Source organism: Bufo gargarizans, chromosome 10 (genome assembly GCF_014858855.1).
Source record: "Bufo gargarizans isolate SCDJY-AF-19 chromosome 10, ASM1485885v1, whole genome shotgun sequence".
In the NCBI taxonomy this organism is placed as follows: domain Eukaryota; kingdom Metazoa; phylum Chordata; class Amphibia; order Anura; family Bufonidae; genus Bufo; species Bufo gargarizans.
The window spans coordinates 9095639-9108883 of NC_058089.1; the positions used below are offsets into that span (position 1 = coordinate 9095639).

At 41.6% G+C, this 13245-nt stretch overlaps 1 protein-coding gene across 1 annotated transcript in view; it reads right to left on the minus strand.

Annotated features, from left to right (window-relative positions):
• Window positions 1-6421: 6421 nt before the first annotated feature.
• LOC122920742 (tenascin-X-like) overlaps window positions 6422-13245 on the minus strand; it is a 132057-nt gene continuing 125233 nt past the window's right edge. The window contains exons 49-50 of the mRNA XM_044270456.1: window positions 11560-11695; window positions 6422-7712 (exon numbers count right to left, since the gene is read on the minus strand). Of these exons, the coding sequence (XP_044126391.1) occupies window positions 7596-7712; window positions 11560-11695 (253 nt within the window). The 3' untranslated portion in view covers window positions 6422-7595. The remainder of the gene's footprint in view (window positions 7713-11559; window positions 11696-13245) is intronic.

Genomic DNA, 13245 nt, shown 5'->3' on the forward strand with positions numbered 1-13245 from the left:
ACTAACAGGTTGCCTAGGAGATGCAGCCTGGGGCTGGATCTCCTGGGCACCCGTAGAAGGCAGGTCCTGATGCCCTGCAAGGCATTAGGTAGCCTATGCACGGCATCGGGCTTCCTTTTCACCCATCGGGTCCCAGGCCACAGCAGAGCGGGGACTCGGTGGGCTCCCTCACCCGCCACAAATCCCCTCTCTGCTGCGGCCAGCGCTGATCAGCGGCATAGAAGGGGTTAATCCGCCGCCATTGGCTTGTACAGCGATGCCGGCGGATACAGCAGGGGCCCGGCTACCAGGGATTGCCAGGGCCCCTACCTGCTCCGGTGCCTGCCCGATCACCATGACATAATAGTACGTCAAAATGCGGGAATGCACCTGGCCGCTATGATGTACTACTACGTCATATGTCGGGAATAAGAAACAAACTATCTCACCTATTCACCACAGCTCTGTTCCAGCATTGATTGCTCCTTCTCTGCTGCTTCTGGTCCCCTGTGGACCTGAAATGTAACAGCCCATCCGTGGTAACCTGCTGCAGCCATTCAGTGGTCTCAGCTGTGACATGTTTCTGAGCGGCACATGATTGCAGTGGCTCACTGACCACATGGTGCTAGTGAATGGCTGCAGTGGTGCATTTGACTATGGATGGGACACCCTTCTGGTCCACTGGGGACCAGAAGCAGCGCGACACGTGACCCTTTTCACTGAAAACAAATATCTTTGAATACTGAAGGTGCATTACAGCCCTTAATTAACATTGGCCCGGGGTTTAGACACCGGGCCAATGTGTGTGTGTCTCCTTCTTCCTTATTCCCACATTATGCCAAAAGAGCCTGTGAAGGCGCACTCTGTCCCCTCCACCATCCATGGCGCTCCTTTTACCAAAATCATTTACAGCGTGAGACATGGATTCAGTATTATCTGTTTTGTATACAAAGGACATCAAACCAGTGCAGTCTGGTTGTCACCTTGCTGTAAAGATGCTGTGCATTGACACCAGCTTTCTGTAGGGTTCTTTGTGATGTATTTTAAAAGCCATTTTCACCTGAGCACATTATATATAAGAAACATATTTCATAGAGCAAACCCCTGACCACTTGAACTTGCTGAACATCAGTGACGCATGCAGCAACTCCCTTGGGTCGCATCGCTATATTATAAATGGAATAATTTTACCATGGAAAATGTATTTTTATACAAAAAATGTTCAAACCATCTAACCTACAGACATATTGGGTAGCCTTATAAAAAATACCTTTTCTTTTTAGGTTAGATCCATATCGGTGCATTGGATATTCTGTAGCCACTGGAGAAATAAGAAGTTGCATGCATTGATCATGTTTCATTGCTGTCCTATTATTTCCTATGGATGTGCTATTATACACCAGGGATGCTGCTAACTGGGCCCCAATCTCTTGTCATAATCACATTGAATTGTACCTGGCAACAACATGGTGCACAGCCCTCCTTGTGGATCATTTACATCAAAACATGCAATTAATTAATGTTTTAATACAAAGTCACAAAACTCTTTAAAGAATCACCCCACCCACTACACTATTTGCACAAGGGTTCTGTGGGAATTAAGAATGAAAATGAAAATATATAAATATTACATTATGATGAATATATTCTCAAATACCGTTCATTAGTTATAATGGCTCGTTTTGTCTGGGGAGCAATCATTAGGAGAAATAAAATGTCCGCTGTCCTATTAGTACACACAGAACCTGTCCTAATCACAAACAGGATGAGTTACTTCACCACACTGAGCTACAGAGCTGCCTCATCTTCCTCTGCCTGATCCTGAATACAGCTGATAAGATCTTCAGCTCAATCTCTGTAGGAATGGAGGTCATGAGGAGACATGAAGTACAGAGAGGAGGTGGGGTAATGAGCAGCAGCACTTGTATGTGGTCTCCATTACCACAGCATGTCCTGCCTGTCATCTCTGTACTTCATGTCTTCTCTGGATGTTTGGGGTGGGTTAAAAAGGTTTACTGAGATTTTTTTACTGATGACCTAGTCTCTGGATAGGTCATCTGTATTTGATCGGTGGGGGTCCGGGTATCGGACCCCCACTGATCAGCTGTTTTGTTCCTGCGAACGCCGCTGGCTTCTCGGAGCTCTCCAAGCTCAGCACCATACACTGTATAGCGGCTGTGCTTGGTATTGCAGCTCAGTCTCATTAACTTACCGTAAATGGGGCTGAGCTGCTCCTAGGCCACTGATACATGAACGTGTCATCACTCGGCCTTAGAAAAGCAGAGAGGAAGCCGCGGTGATACTGCTAGCACTGCTGCCTTCTCAAACAGTTGATCGACGGGGGTCCTGGGCTTTGGACCCCCACTGATCAGATACCGATGACCTATCCTAGGTCATCAGTAAAAAAAAATATTGAAAACCTGTTTAAGGATGACATAAATTTTCCTGGTGATTTTAGATGATCATGGTATTTTCTGCTTTGGCCAGGGCTGAAATGAACATATAATTTAAGATAAAACTGGATGGCTGCTTCTCAAAAAAGGAGGATTTGAGGTGCTAGGAAAGTACCCTAAATGCACCCATGTAAAATGTAATTTTCAATTTTCGCAGAGAACCGAATATGGTTAAAACTATAGCATCGGCACAATATCTGTCTGTGTTTGGATATGGGCAGCACTGTGGTCCTAGATTCTCATCCGACCTAGGGCAACATCTTCATGGGATTTGTATGTTCTCCTTGTGTTTCCACCCACACACCAAAAAACATATCCTGACAAGTTAATTGGCCTCTTATAATATTGGACCCTTCTGTTTATGTGTGTGTTTGAGATAGGGAATTTAGACTGTGAGCCCCACTGGGGATAAAGTGCTGCTGTGAGCCTGAATATTTTCTGTACAGCGGAATATGTGTGTGCCGTAAGAGCAACAGGAAAAAAATAAAATAAAATGTTCTGAATAGTGGTGATTGCATCCGTGGATAAACATCTAGTGGGTAGAATGCACTTTGAAAGCAGCAGGAGGTTGGATATTTTTTGCATTGCACTCCTCTTCAGTTTTTCCTTAGACTTGCACTTTAAAACGAGGGACTTAAATATGGGTGTGCACATCGATAAGGGCAGAGCATGAAGGCGTTACAAAAGTCTCCTGGGCCCAGCGTAAAATCTGTGTCACCCAAGTATCATTATGTGCAGTGACGTCACACTTTATAGGATCTAAACATATTATGACAGTAACTAATTCTATAGTCATTACACCATTGTGGAATTATCACCTGAGCACTGATGTTCACATAAGGGTCAGGTATGACTGTAACTAGGGATCGACCGATTATCGGATTTACCGATATTATCGGCCGATATTCAGGATTTTGAACGTTATCGGTATCGGCATTTATTTTGCCGATATTCCGATAACGTCCTGGGAACACAGATCGTGCTGCTGACAGCGCTCTCCGTGTTCCCTCAGCAGCAGCACAGGAGAGAAGAAGCAATGTCTCCTACCCCTGTGCTGCTGCTGCCGCTCCAGCCAATGGGAGGACAGGGGACAAGAGGAGGGGAGGAGCTATGGCCACTGCGCCACCAATGAAGCTTAATCTCACATTAATTCATATACAGGAGGCGGGAGCTGCAGAATCACATAGCCGGCTCCCGGCCTCTATGAGCTGTAGCTGCGATCTGCGGTAGTTAACTCCTCAGGTGCCGCGGATCGCAGCTACTGCTCATAGAGGTCGGGAGCCGGCTATGTGATCCTGCAGCCAGCTCCCGCCTCCTGTATACGAATAAATGTGAGATTAAGCTTCATTGGTGGTGCAGTGCGCCCCCCCAAGCCCCCCAGTATCAGACATTGGTGGCGCAGTGCGCCCCCCTCCCCCCCCCCCCCCAGTATTAAGCATTGGTGGCGCAGTGCGCCCCCCCCCTCCCCCCCTCCCCCCCAGTATTAAGCAGTGGTGCGCCCCCCTCCCCCCCCACCCCAGTCGCAGTGCGCCCCCCACAGGATTCCCTCTCCCCTGCTCCTCCGATCGGAGCCCCAGCAGTGTAATGCTGGGGCTCCGATCGGTTACCATGGCAGCCAGGACGCTATTGAAGCCCTGGCTGTCATGATAAGCTCCATGCTGCTGTGTGCACAAAGCACACAGCAGCAGGGACAGTGTGAGCTCCTATTCACCCTGATAGATCTCTATCAGGGTGAATAGGACAAGGGTTCTAGTCCCTAAGGGGGCTAAAAGTTAGTTTAAAAAAAAAAAAGTTATAAAAATAAAAACATCTAAATATTCAATATAAATGAAAAAGAAAGATTTACAAAAAAAATAAAAAATACACATTAACAATAAACATTAATTTTCAGCAGATTTGTGGGAATTTTTTATTTTTTTTTTCAAAAACGAAAATTCCCAGAATATCGGTATAAATTATCGGCTATCGGCCTGAAAGTTCACAAATTATCGGTATCGGTATCGGCCCTAAAAAATCAATATCGGTCGATCCCTAACTGTAACCTCTGCACCCTCTATGATATTCCACAGTCCCAAGGGCCTAAAATATACATATTTCTCAAGATTTTGCTGTTCCTACACAAATGCTGTTCCTACAGACACACACAAAAGAAAAGAAAATGAGGTCAATGTCCCATTCAGAAAGGATACCTTTTTATTGCTGGATCAGTTTATCTTTACAGTGTTTATAACACAAGGAACAGTGTATGACAGATTTCACATTTGACTCTTCAAACCATTGAACCTGCTTGCCCTTAGAATATTGGCTCCTTCACAGTATTTAAAGGAATAAAACAATAATTATATTAAATGATATAAAAAAAATATCACAATACAGTTCATTTTCATATTAAATTACACATAAAATATATATATTTTTCAAGTATTCCAACACCTCTGTGCATAATTACCAGATATGATTACTTTAAAAACATTCTCTATAATAAAATAAAATCCCCTGATTACATTAAAAAGGCAACCATAGCAAGATATCCAACTTCTGCCTGGATTATAACAGACAGAATATGGAAGATACAGAAGAGAAGAAAATATTTCTACTGTTATATGGAGCATGTCATTGACCCCTGGGCTTCTAAAGGAGCTAACTGCCCCTTTGTTTAGGGTGTTTTTGGTCCACAGTAGTGTTTTGGTCATGGCACCACCATACAGGAACAATAGCAGCAAGTTATTGAAATGTAACAAAGGTTCCTTCATATTTCATAAACTTGGTGGTCTCAGGTATTCAATGTGTGTGTTTCTGGATATGGTCAGATAAACTAAATGGAAAAAGAATGAATACATGTATGAACCAACACATAAAGGTATGTTCATACCTAGGGTTTTGTGTTTATTTTATTTTTTTGTTATTATTTTCTCTGTCTATTTAAAAAAAATGGCACAACCCTGAAAATATATTAACTACAGTAAAAATCTAACATTTTGTGAATATGGGTCTCATGCAGATGACCTGTGTTCCTATGGTTATAGATTACCAACCCTCTGTAATCTGGTCCTGCAGTCATGTGTTACTACCATTCACCTGCCTCGTCTTTTATTGTCTGTAGGATAACGAAAAGAAGGAGTTTGATATGCATAACCATGGAAACACATAATTCTGCACAGGAGTTGTAAAAATAAAACAATAAAAGATTTAAAAAGGAGTTATGCCATGAATCATTTCCATACCAAAAATCCTAACAGGCAGCGAATAGCCATTTTAATGTAATATGCAGTGTTTCTAGCATAAAAAAGTCATTGTTTTCGATGTGTGGGGGCAGTATCAGTCTCCTTCCCCCTCTGGCAGCTGATAATATAGACCCTTCTTACTTTCCCTGTAGAAGACTTCTAGCCTTGGTATAATGCCAGGTTCCTGCAGAGGCAAGCAAGGGAAGAATGCTATTTCTATTGGCTGAATAGAGGACCACTATGCAAAGACCTGGCTGTGAGTAAAGTGCAGGAAGATGCATGCTCACCATCACTCAGCTCCTTAGGTGGACATTACTATAAACATTCAAAATCAGGTGGCGCCATTTTTTTATACCCTGTAAATAGCAAATAGGAATGAGCGAATCGACTTCGGATGAAACATCCAAAGTCGATTTGCATAAAACTTCGGTCTAATAGTATACGGAGCAAGCGCTCTGTACAGTATTAGAATGTATTGACTAAGATGAGCCAAAGTTATTTCTTCGCTTAGTCTCGTATGACTTCACGTAATAACTTCATACATTAATTTTTACTGTAAAAAAACATTTCCTGAACTCGGGTTGGAACCGAACCCTAGTTCGGGAAATGTTTTTTTTTACAGTAAAAATGAATCTATGAATTTATTACGTGAAGTCACGCGAGACTTCGTGAAGTAATACTTTCGGCTCATCTGAGCCAATACATTCTAATACTGTATGAAGCGCTCGCTCCATACAGTATTGGACCGAAGTTTTATGCAAACGGCTTAGGATGTTTAATCCGAAGTCGATTCGCTCATCCCTAATGGCAAATATTGTTTGTTTTCCATGTTTTATAAAATGAATATAAGAATATGAAGTACTGTACGACATACTAAAGTGAACTGGCCCTGTTAAGTCTCAAGTGGCTTTTTCATAGACCACAGGGGCAACCTGAAAGAGCTAAATTCCCTATATGGCACCTTCTTTGTACAAATAAAAAATAGGAAAGTCCTTTTTGTCTCATATATACAGTACATATACAACAATGTAAAACTTATCTATTCTATAAATTACATGAGTTCAGTGCAAAAATACCCTGAGTAAAATCTTCTGCAACTTTAAATAAATCCAGTAAATCTGTATAAACCTTCCATGGATTTAAGATACAATAATGATATCACTGTTTGTATAGATTGGCTAGTGTCATTGTTAGACAGACTCCCTGGAACTGCAGTGCTCTACAAAAAAAAGAAAAACAGATTCATATAGGAAAATATCCCTTTTGTAGACTCCACAGGATACAAATATATCATTTACATTCAAGACAAAAGAAACTTCAGTGCATAGGAAAAAGGTTTGGCCCACAGCAACCTGTAGGACTGTAATGGTTGCTATGGGGGCCCCCTATATTTTCTTTCATATAGGCTTTAATAAATGTTTATTATTCAGTATATACAAAATTTTATATATATTTCCATATAGTTTACACGATTTAATATAAATTTACCAAAAAATTTGGTCTAAGCTTCTGGTATAATATTAGGGTTAGGGTTAGGCATTTTGGTTATGCAGTTTTATTACAATGCAGGATTTTATACTACTTTTAAATATATATATATACAGTGTATATATATATATATAGCCCTTGTGCTAGCAACATATATATATACACCTATATCTACATAGCTAGAGCAATAGCTAGTAAAAAACATTACATACTTTTCTCTTTAGTATAAGATGTACTACATCTATCCAGCAGATTTTAATAGCACATTCCATAAAACAAACGGTAACATTGTATTTCTTACATTATATTGGACAAAAAAAACAAGACTAAATAAAGTTACTCAAAGTGCTATTCCCTTCTTGGTCCGGTGATTGTTGTAAAGCTGCTAGTCCCGAGAGCCTGTCTTCTGAGAAGAGTGCATGAATAATGACTAAAAGTCAGACCTTTTTATTTAAGGACTGACAGTGTCATAGATCGCTGATGTGTTTCGGTAAATTAGATCTGTATCCGTTTCCTTCTGAGCCTTGATAATATCCAGCGCACACCGATTCAAGAAAATGTACTGGCTCTACAATGTAAAGAAGGACGAACTGTTAGGAGAAAATTTTGAGGAGCAATGGATAACATCTTCAACCAGGTGATTAAGGGCTCATGCACATGGCCGCTGCCCTACCGCCACCGTATTGCGGCCCCGCAATACACGGGGCACCGTTCGTGTGCACCCCGCATCATGGATGTGGACCATTCACTTGAATGGGTCTGCATGCCGGGAGATGAGGTTCGGAAGCACGGATCAGAACCCCAATTTGCAGTCCGCAGAACTAGCCCGGCCAGCACACGGCCGTGTGCATGAGCCCTAAATCAACACATATCCAGAATTAACCTCTTAGTGACCAGCCTGTTTTGGACCTTAGTAAGGAAGTGATTTTTTTTCATATATTTATCATCAATTCTGAATATTTTTCCATTGATATAGCCATATGAGGAGTTGTTTTATGCAGGTTGTAGTTTTAATGGGACTATTTAGGGGTACACATAACTTACTGATTAACTTTTGGGGGGGGACGGGAGGAGATGAAAAAAAAACAACTAATACCAGCAGTTTTTATGTTATATATTTTGTGACACTCATTGTTCAGCATTCATAACATTATAACTTCATACTTCAGATGAGTCGTTTTTATTTTTACATTTTACTAAATATTTGCACAATCACAACTCTTTTTTAAGAAAAAAAAGTTTTTTTGCCTCAGCCCATCCCAAGACCTTTTTTATTTTTGTTTCTGTGGAGCTGTGTGAGTGTTTATTTTTGCTGGACGACTTGTACTTTTCATTGGTATCATTTTAAGGTAAATAACACTTTTTGATTACTTTTTATTTTGTCTTTTTAGGCGAATAAGCATAAAAATATGTATTTTTTTAACTTGGAATGTTTTTATTTTATAAAACTTTTTAAAACTTTTTTTTTTCATTGATTTGAAGGGGACTTAATAGGTGATTTTTCAATCCCTTCTATAATACATTGCATTGCTTATGCAATTTATTATTCCATCAGTGCTATACTGAAATCCACCAGCAGGCTGTGCCAGAGAAGCGCATCTTGCTACGAATCAACTTAAGACAGGCTTGGGTCTTCATTAGGCCCCATGCTGCTGTGCACAGACATCTGCACCCCACAATCTCATTCATGGGTGCAGATGGGAGACGGAGGGAGTCTGCTCCTTCTGTAATCTCTTAAACGCAACCGTCGCTATTGACAGCTGCCAATTATGGGGTTAAACGGCCCAGATTAGCCTTTCTGCTGTTCCACGCCACTGCAGTGCTTAGACTGTTACCACTGTAAAGAGGTAGCAGTCTAGCCTAAGATCTCTTAGTGACTACTGTAAAAAGGTGTATTAGCGGTCACTAAGGGGTTAAAGGGTAACTAACCTTTTGTAAAACTTTACTTAAAACTAATCTTAATGTCATATAATTATTTTCTGTAACGTATTTATTCATTGGGTGATCATGCCTGTACCTGAGATATGTTATGACATGCTTCAGCTGAGTTAAATGGGAACAGGCTGGAGCATTTCTGATCCTGCCAGGACGTCGCTCACTGTGGCCCCTATGCCTGCTGTACACTGGAATCCATAGACCCGTACACTGCATACATATCAGCGCTGTATGAGTGTGTGGATGTATAATGCCCAAAACATATGCCAATAGTACATTTGGCTATTAACATTTATGAACATATAGATGTATATGTTGGTAGATGTTGGAGTCAATTTAGTCTGATATGGGTTGGTTTTGATATTTATAGATGTACTAGCAGAAGGACTCGGCTTCGCTCGGGTATATTTAATCTATTTCATTTAATGTTTGTGTGTGTCGTTAAAAGATATCAACACTATCCACTATAAAAGTGACATCTACAGCACCCCGCCCCCAAAACAGTGACCTCCACAGCCCCCCACCCCTCAACACAGACCCCCCCCACAGTGCACGTCCCTTAAAATTGGACCTCCACAGCAGCCCACCCCCTTAACTTTGACCTTTACAGCAGCCTTCCCCTTTAACAGTGACTTTCACAGCATACCACCCCCTTGACAGTGACCTCCACAGGGGTCCGCCCCTTAACAGTGGTCTTTATTGGATCAGGGACGTCTCCTTTTGAACAGCTCACTCTAAGCCAGAAGCACTATGCTGTCTGAGTGTGAGCTGCAGGGAGAAAGTCACCCTCCTTCCCACCTCTCCAGCTGACAGAAGTTGATTTTTACCTTAATTTTTTCAATCCCTGTCGGCTGAGGAGTGTACGGGGTGTGGCCTAACAAGATAGGGGCATGGTTTAGCATGACCTAGAAGTTGATTTTTAACTTCATTTTTTTCAATATCAGTCGGCTGAGGAGTTGGAGGGGCGCGGCCTAACTGGATTGGGGGCATGTCCTTTTGAACAGCTCACTCTAAGGCAGCAGCACTGTGCTGTCTGAGTGTATGCTGCAGGGAGAAAGTCACCCTTACTCCCACCCCTGTAGCCGACAGAAGTTGATTTTTACCTTCATTTTTTCAATCCTCGTTGGCTCAGGAGTGTGAGAGGCGTGGCCTAACCAGATCAGGGCGTGGATTAGCGGGACCTGGGGCGAGGTTTTAAGTCTTTTGACGGTGGACACATTTTGGCAGGGGGCGAGTCTGGGCTCCTTCCTGCAAGAGTGACGCCCCTCTGGGCACCTTACTGGCTCATTTGCATACCAAATGAACTGGATTTTCAGAGGATAAAACCATCTATTGCTGGAACAAAGGCACATCTTGAAATAAGGTACTAAGGGCTATTAGGCCATGGCTTTACTTCAATAGCTATTATCCTGGTGACAGATTTCCTTTAAAGCTCTCCTACAGCAGTGAAGATAAATGGCTTAGTTGTTATGGAAACCTGAAGAAAAACTGTGTATGTGGAGGGTGGAAGACCTGTAAGTTTCTATTGGCTTATAAGAGTCAAGGGTCCAAGCTTCTATTGGCTAATGCATTTTTTGGGAATATCTCAGGAACGGTACGTCCTAGAGAGCCGAGACCTGGTCTAAAAACCGGACACCTGATGGATCTGTATGCCAAATTTCGTGATTGTAAATGAGACGGTACAGATTCCTTTAGAGGACATACATACATACACTCAGCTTTATATATTAGATAATTCCCTATGAACAAGAATAAAACTATAATACTGCCCCCATATACAAGAATATAACTGCTATAATACTGCTCATATTTACAAGAATATAACTACTATAATACTGCCTCCTATGTACAGGAATATAACTACTATAATACTGCTCCTATGTACAAGAATATAACTACTATAATACTGCTCCTATGTACAAGAATATAACTACTATAATACTGCTCCTATGTACAAGAATATAACTACTATAATACTGCCTCCTATGTACAGGAATATAACTACTATAATACTGCCTCCTATGTACAGGAATATAACTACTATAATACTGCCCCCATATACAAGAATATAACTGCTATAATACTGCTCATATTTACAAGAATATAACTACTATAATACTGCCTCCTATGTACAGGAATATAACTACTATAATACTGCTCCTATGTACAAGGATATAACTACTATAATACTGCCCCTATGTACAAGAATATAACTACTATAATACTGCTCCTATGTACAAGAATATAACTACTAAATTTCTGCCTCCTATGTACAGGAATATAACTACTATAATACTGCTCCTATGTACAAAAATGTAACTACTAGAATACTGCTCCTGTGTATAAGAATAGAACTATTATCATGCTTCATCCGACTGACATGGATGTAACTACTCTAATACATACATATACTATATACAAACATACAGTATCTCATTAAACCTTGGCCATGTGAAATCAATGAAATTCCATCCACTTACTTCAGTTTGCACCATTAATACCCGATGCATCCGGAGATCATAGACTATTCCATACACATCTATTCGCGCTTCTGTTTCAATTTGCTTTATAATACGATCAAGCCCTATAAAAGTGCCCGTCCTGCCCACTCCAGCGCTGTGGAAAAAAATGACAACACAATATATACAACATAAATGGCATTTACAATAAAATTCAAATTACATGTTTAATTAGGGCAGGTAAACATATCAGAACCAAACTTTCTATTATGATTTTTCACGAACAGAAGGGCGGTTTTTCATTATTAAATTTTATTAAATATAATACAGCAGAGAGCTTGGCCCAACTTTTATGAATTCATATATGAAGCAAGACTCCAAGATGATACCAAGGATATTAAAGGGGCATTCTGGTTGTTTGAAATTATACCCTATCCATAGGGTAGGGTGATAACCATTTTATTGGTGGGGGTCCCAGCAGAAGGACCCCCACCAATCAGGAGAACGGGGGCCCCAAGCCCCCTGCAGCCCCCCTGAAATGAACGGTGTGGCCGGTGGGGCAGGCATGCCGTCGCTCCATTAATTTCTATAGGAATTACCGTAAGTAAGCGCTGTAATCGTGAATCTCTGAAACTCCCACAGAAGTTAATGGAGCGGCCATGCACATGTGCGACATGCTCTCCTTTCACTTCTTATGATCGGTTAGGGTCCCAGCGATAGGACCCCCACCAATCTAATAGTTATCCCCTATCCTGCGTATAGGGGCTAACTTTAAACAACAGAATACCCCTTTAAGTCTAAAGGGACTTTACACGGACCGAGTTAAAGCTGATTGTCGAAAAGGAAACGTTCTTTCCTGACAGTTGGCTGCTCGTTCAGTGAAGGATTTATATGCAGTGATCTCCTTCACAGTATGAGGACGAGGGATTGCTATTTCCATTGCTCATCCCCATACAGAATCATTGTTTCTGGGCCAGTGGTGTATCTTGGTTTTGTGCTGCCCTAGGCGAGACTAAACTTGGGCACCCCCCTAATATAAATTTGATCCACCCCTTCCTGTCACGGCCAAACCCCTTCCTCTGTAAACCCCACCCCTTCCTCTTTAGGCTCCACCCTTTCCTGTTTTGCATAATAATATTCAAAAATGTATCGCGATAACTATATATATATATATATATATATATATATATATCTCACAATAAATACCTGTTTAAAAGAAAAAAACACAAGGGGACGTTATACTGTATGGGGGCAGCCTCAAGGAGACGTTATACTGTATGGGGGCAGCCTCAAGGAGACGTTATACTGTATGGGGGCAGCCTCAACGAGACGTTATACTGTATGGGGGCAGCCTCAAGGAGGTGTTATACTGTATTGGGGCAGCCTCAACGAGACGTTATACTGTATGGGGGCAGCCTCAAGGACACGATATACTGTATGGGGGGCGGGGGCAGCCACAAGGAGACATTATACATACTGTATGGGGGGCAGACATAAGGAGACGTTATACTTTATGGGGGCGGGGCCAGGGCAGCCACAAGGAGACACTAAACTGTATGGGGGCTGCCACAAGCAAATAGTGCACTCTGCACTGTGTCATAAATAAAGGTGGTATGTCAGACTGTCTATGGTGGCACTGGCCTCTCATTGAGGCTGACCCATACAGTCTGTATGGGGCAGCCTCAAGGAGAGGCCAGTGCCACCATA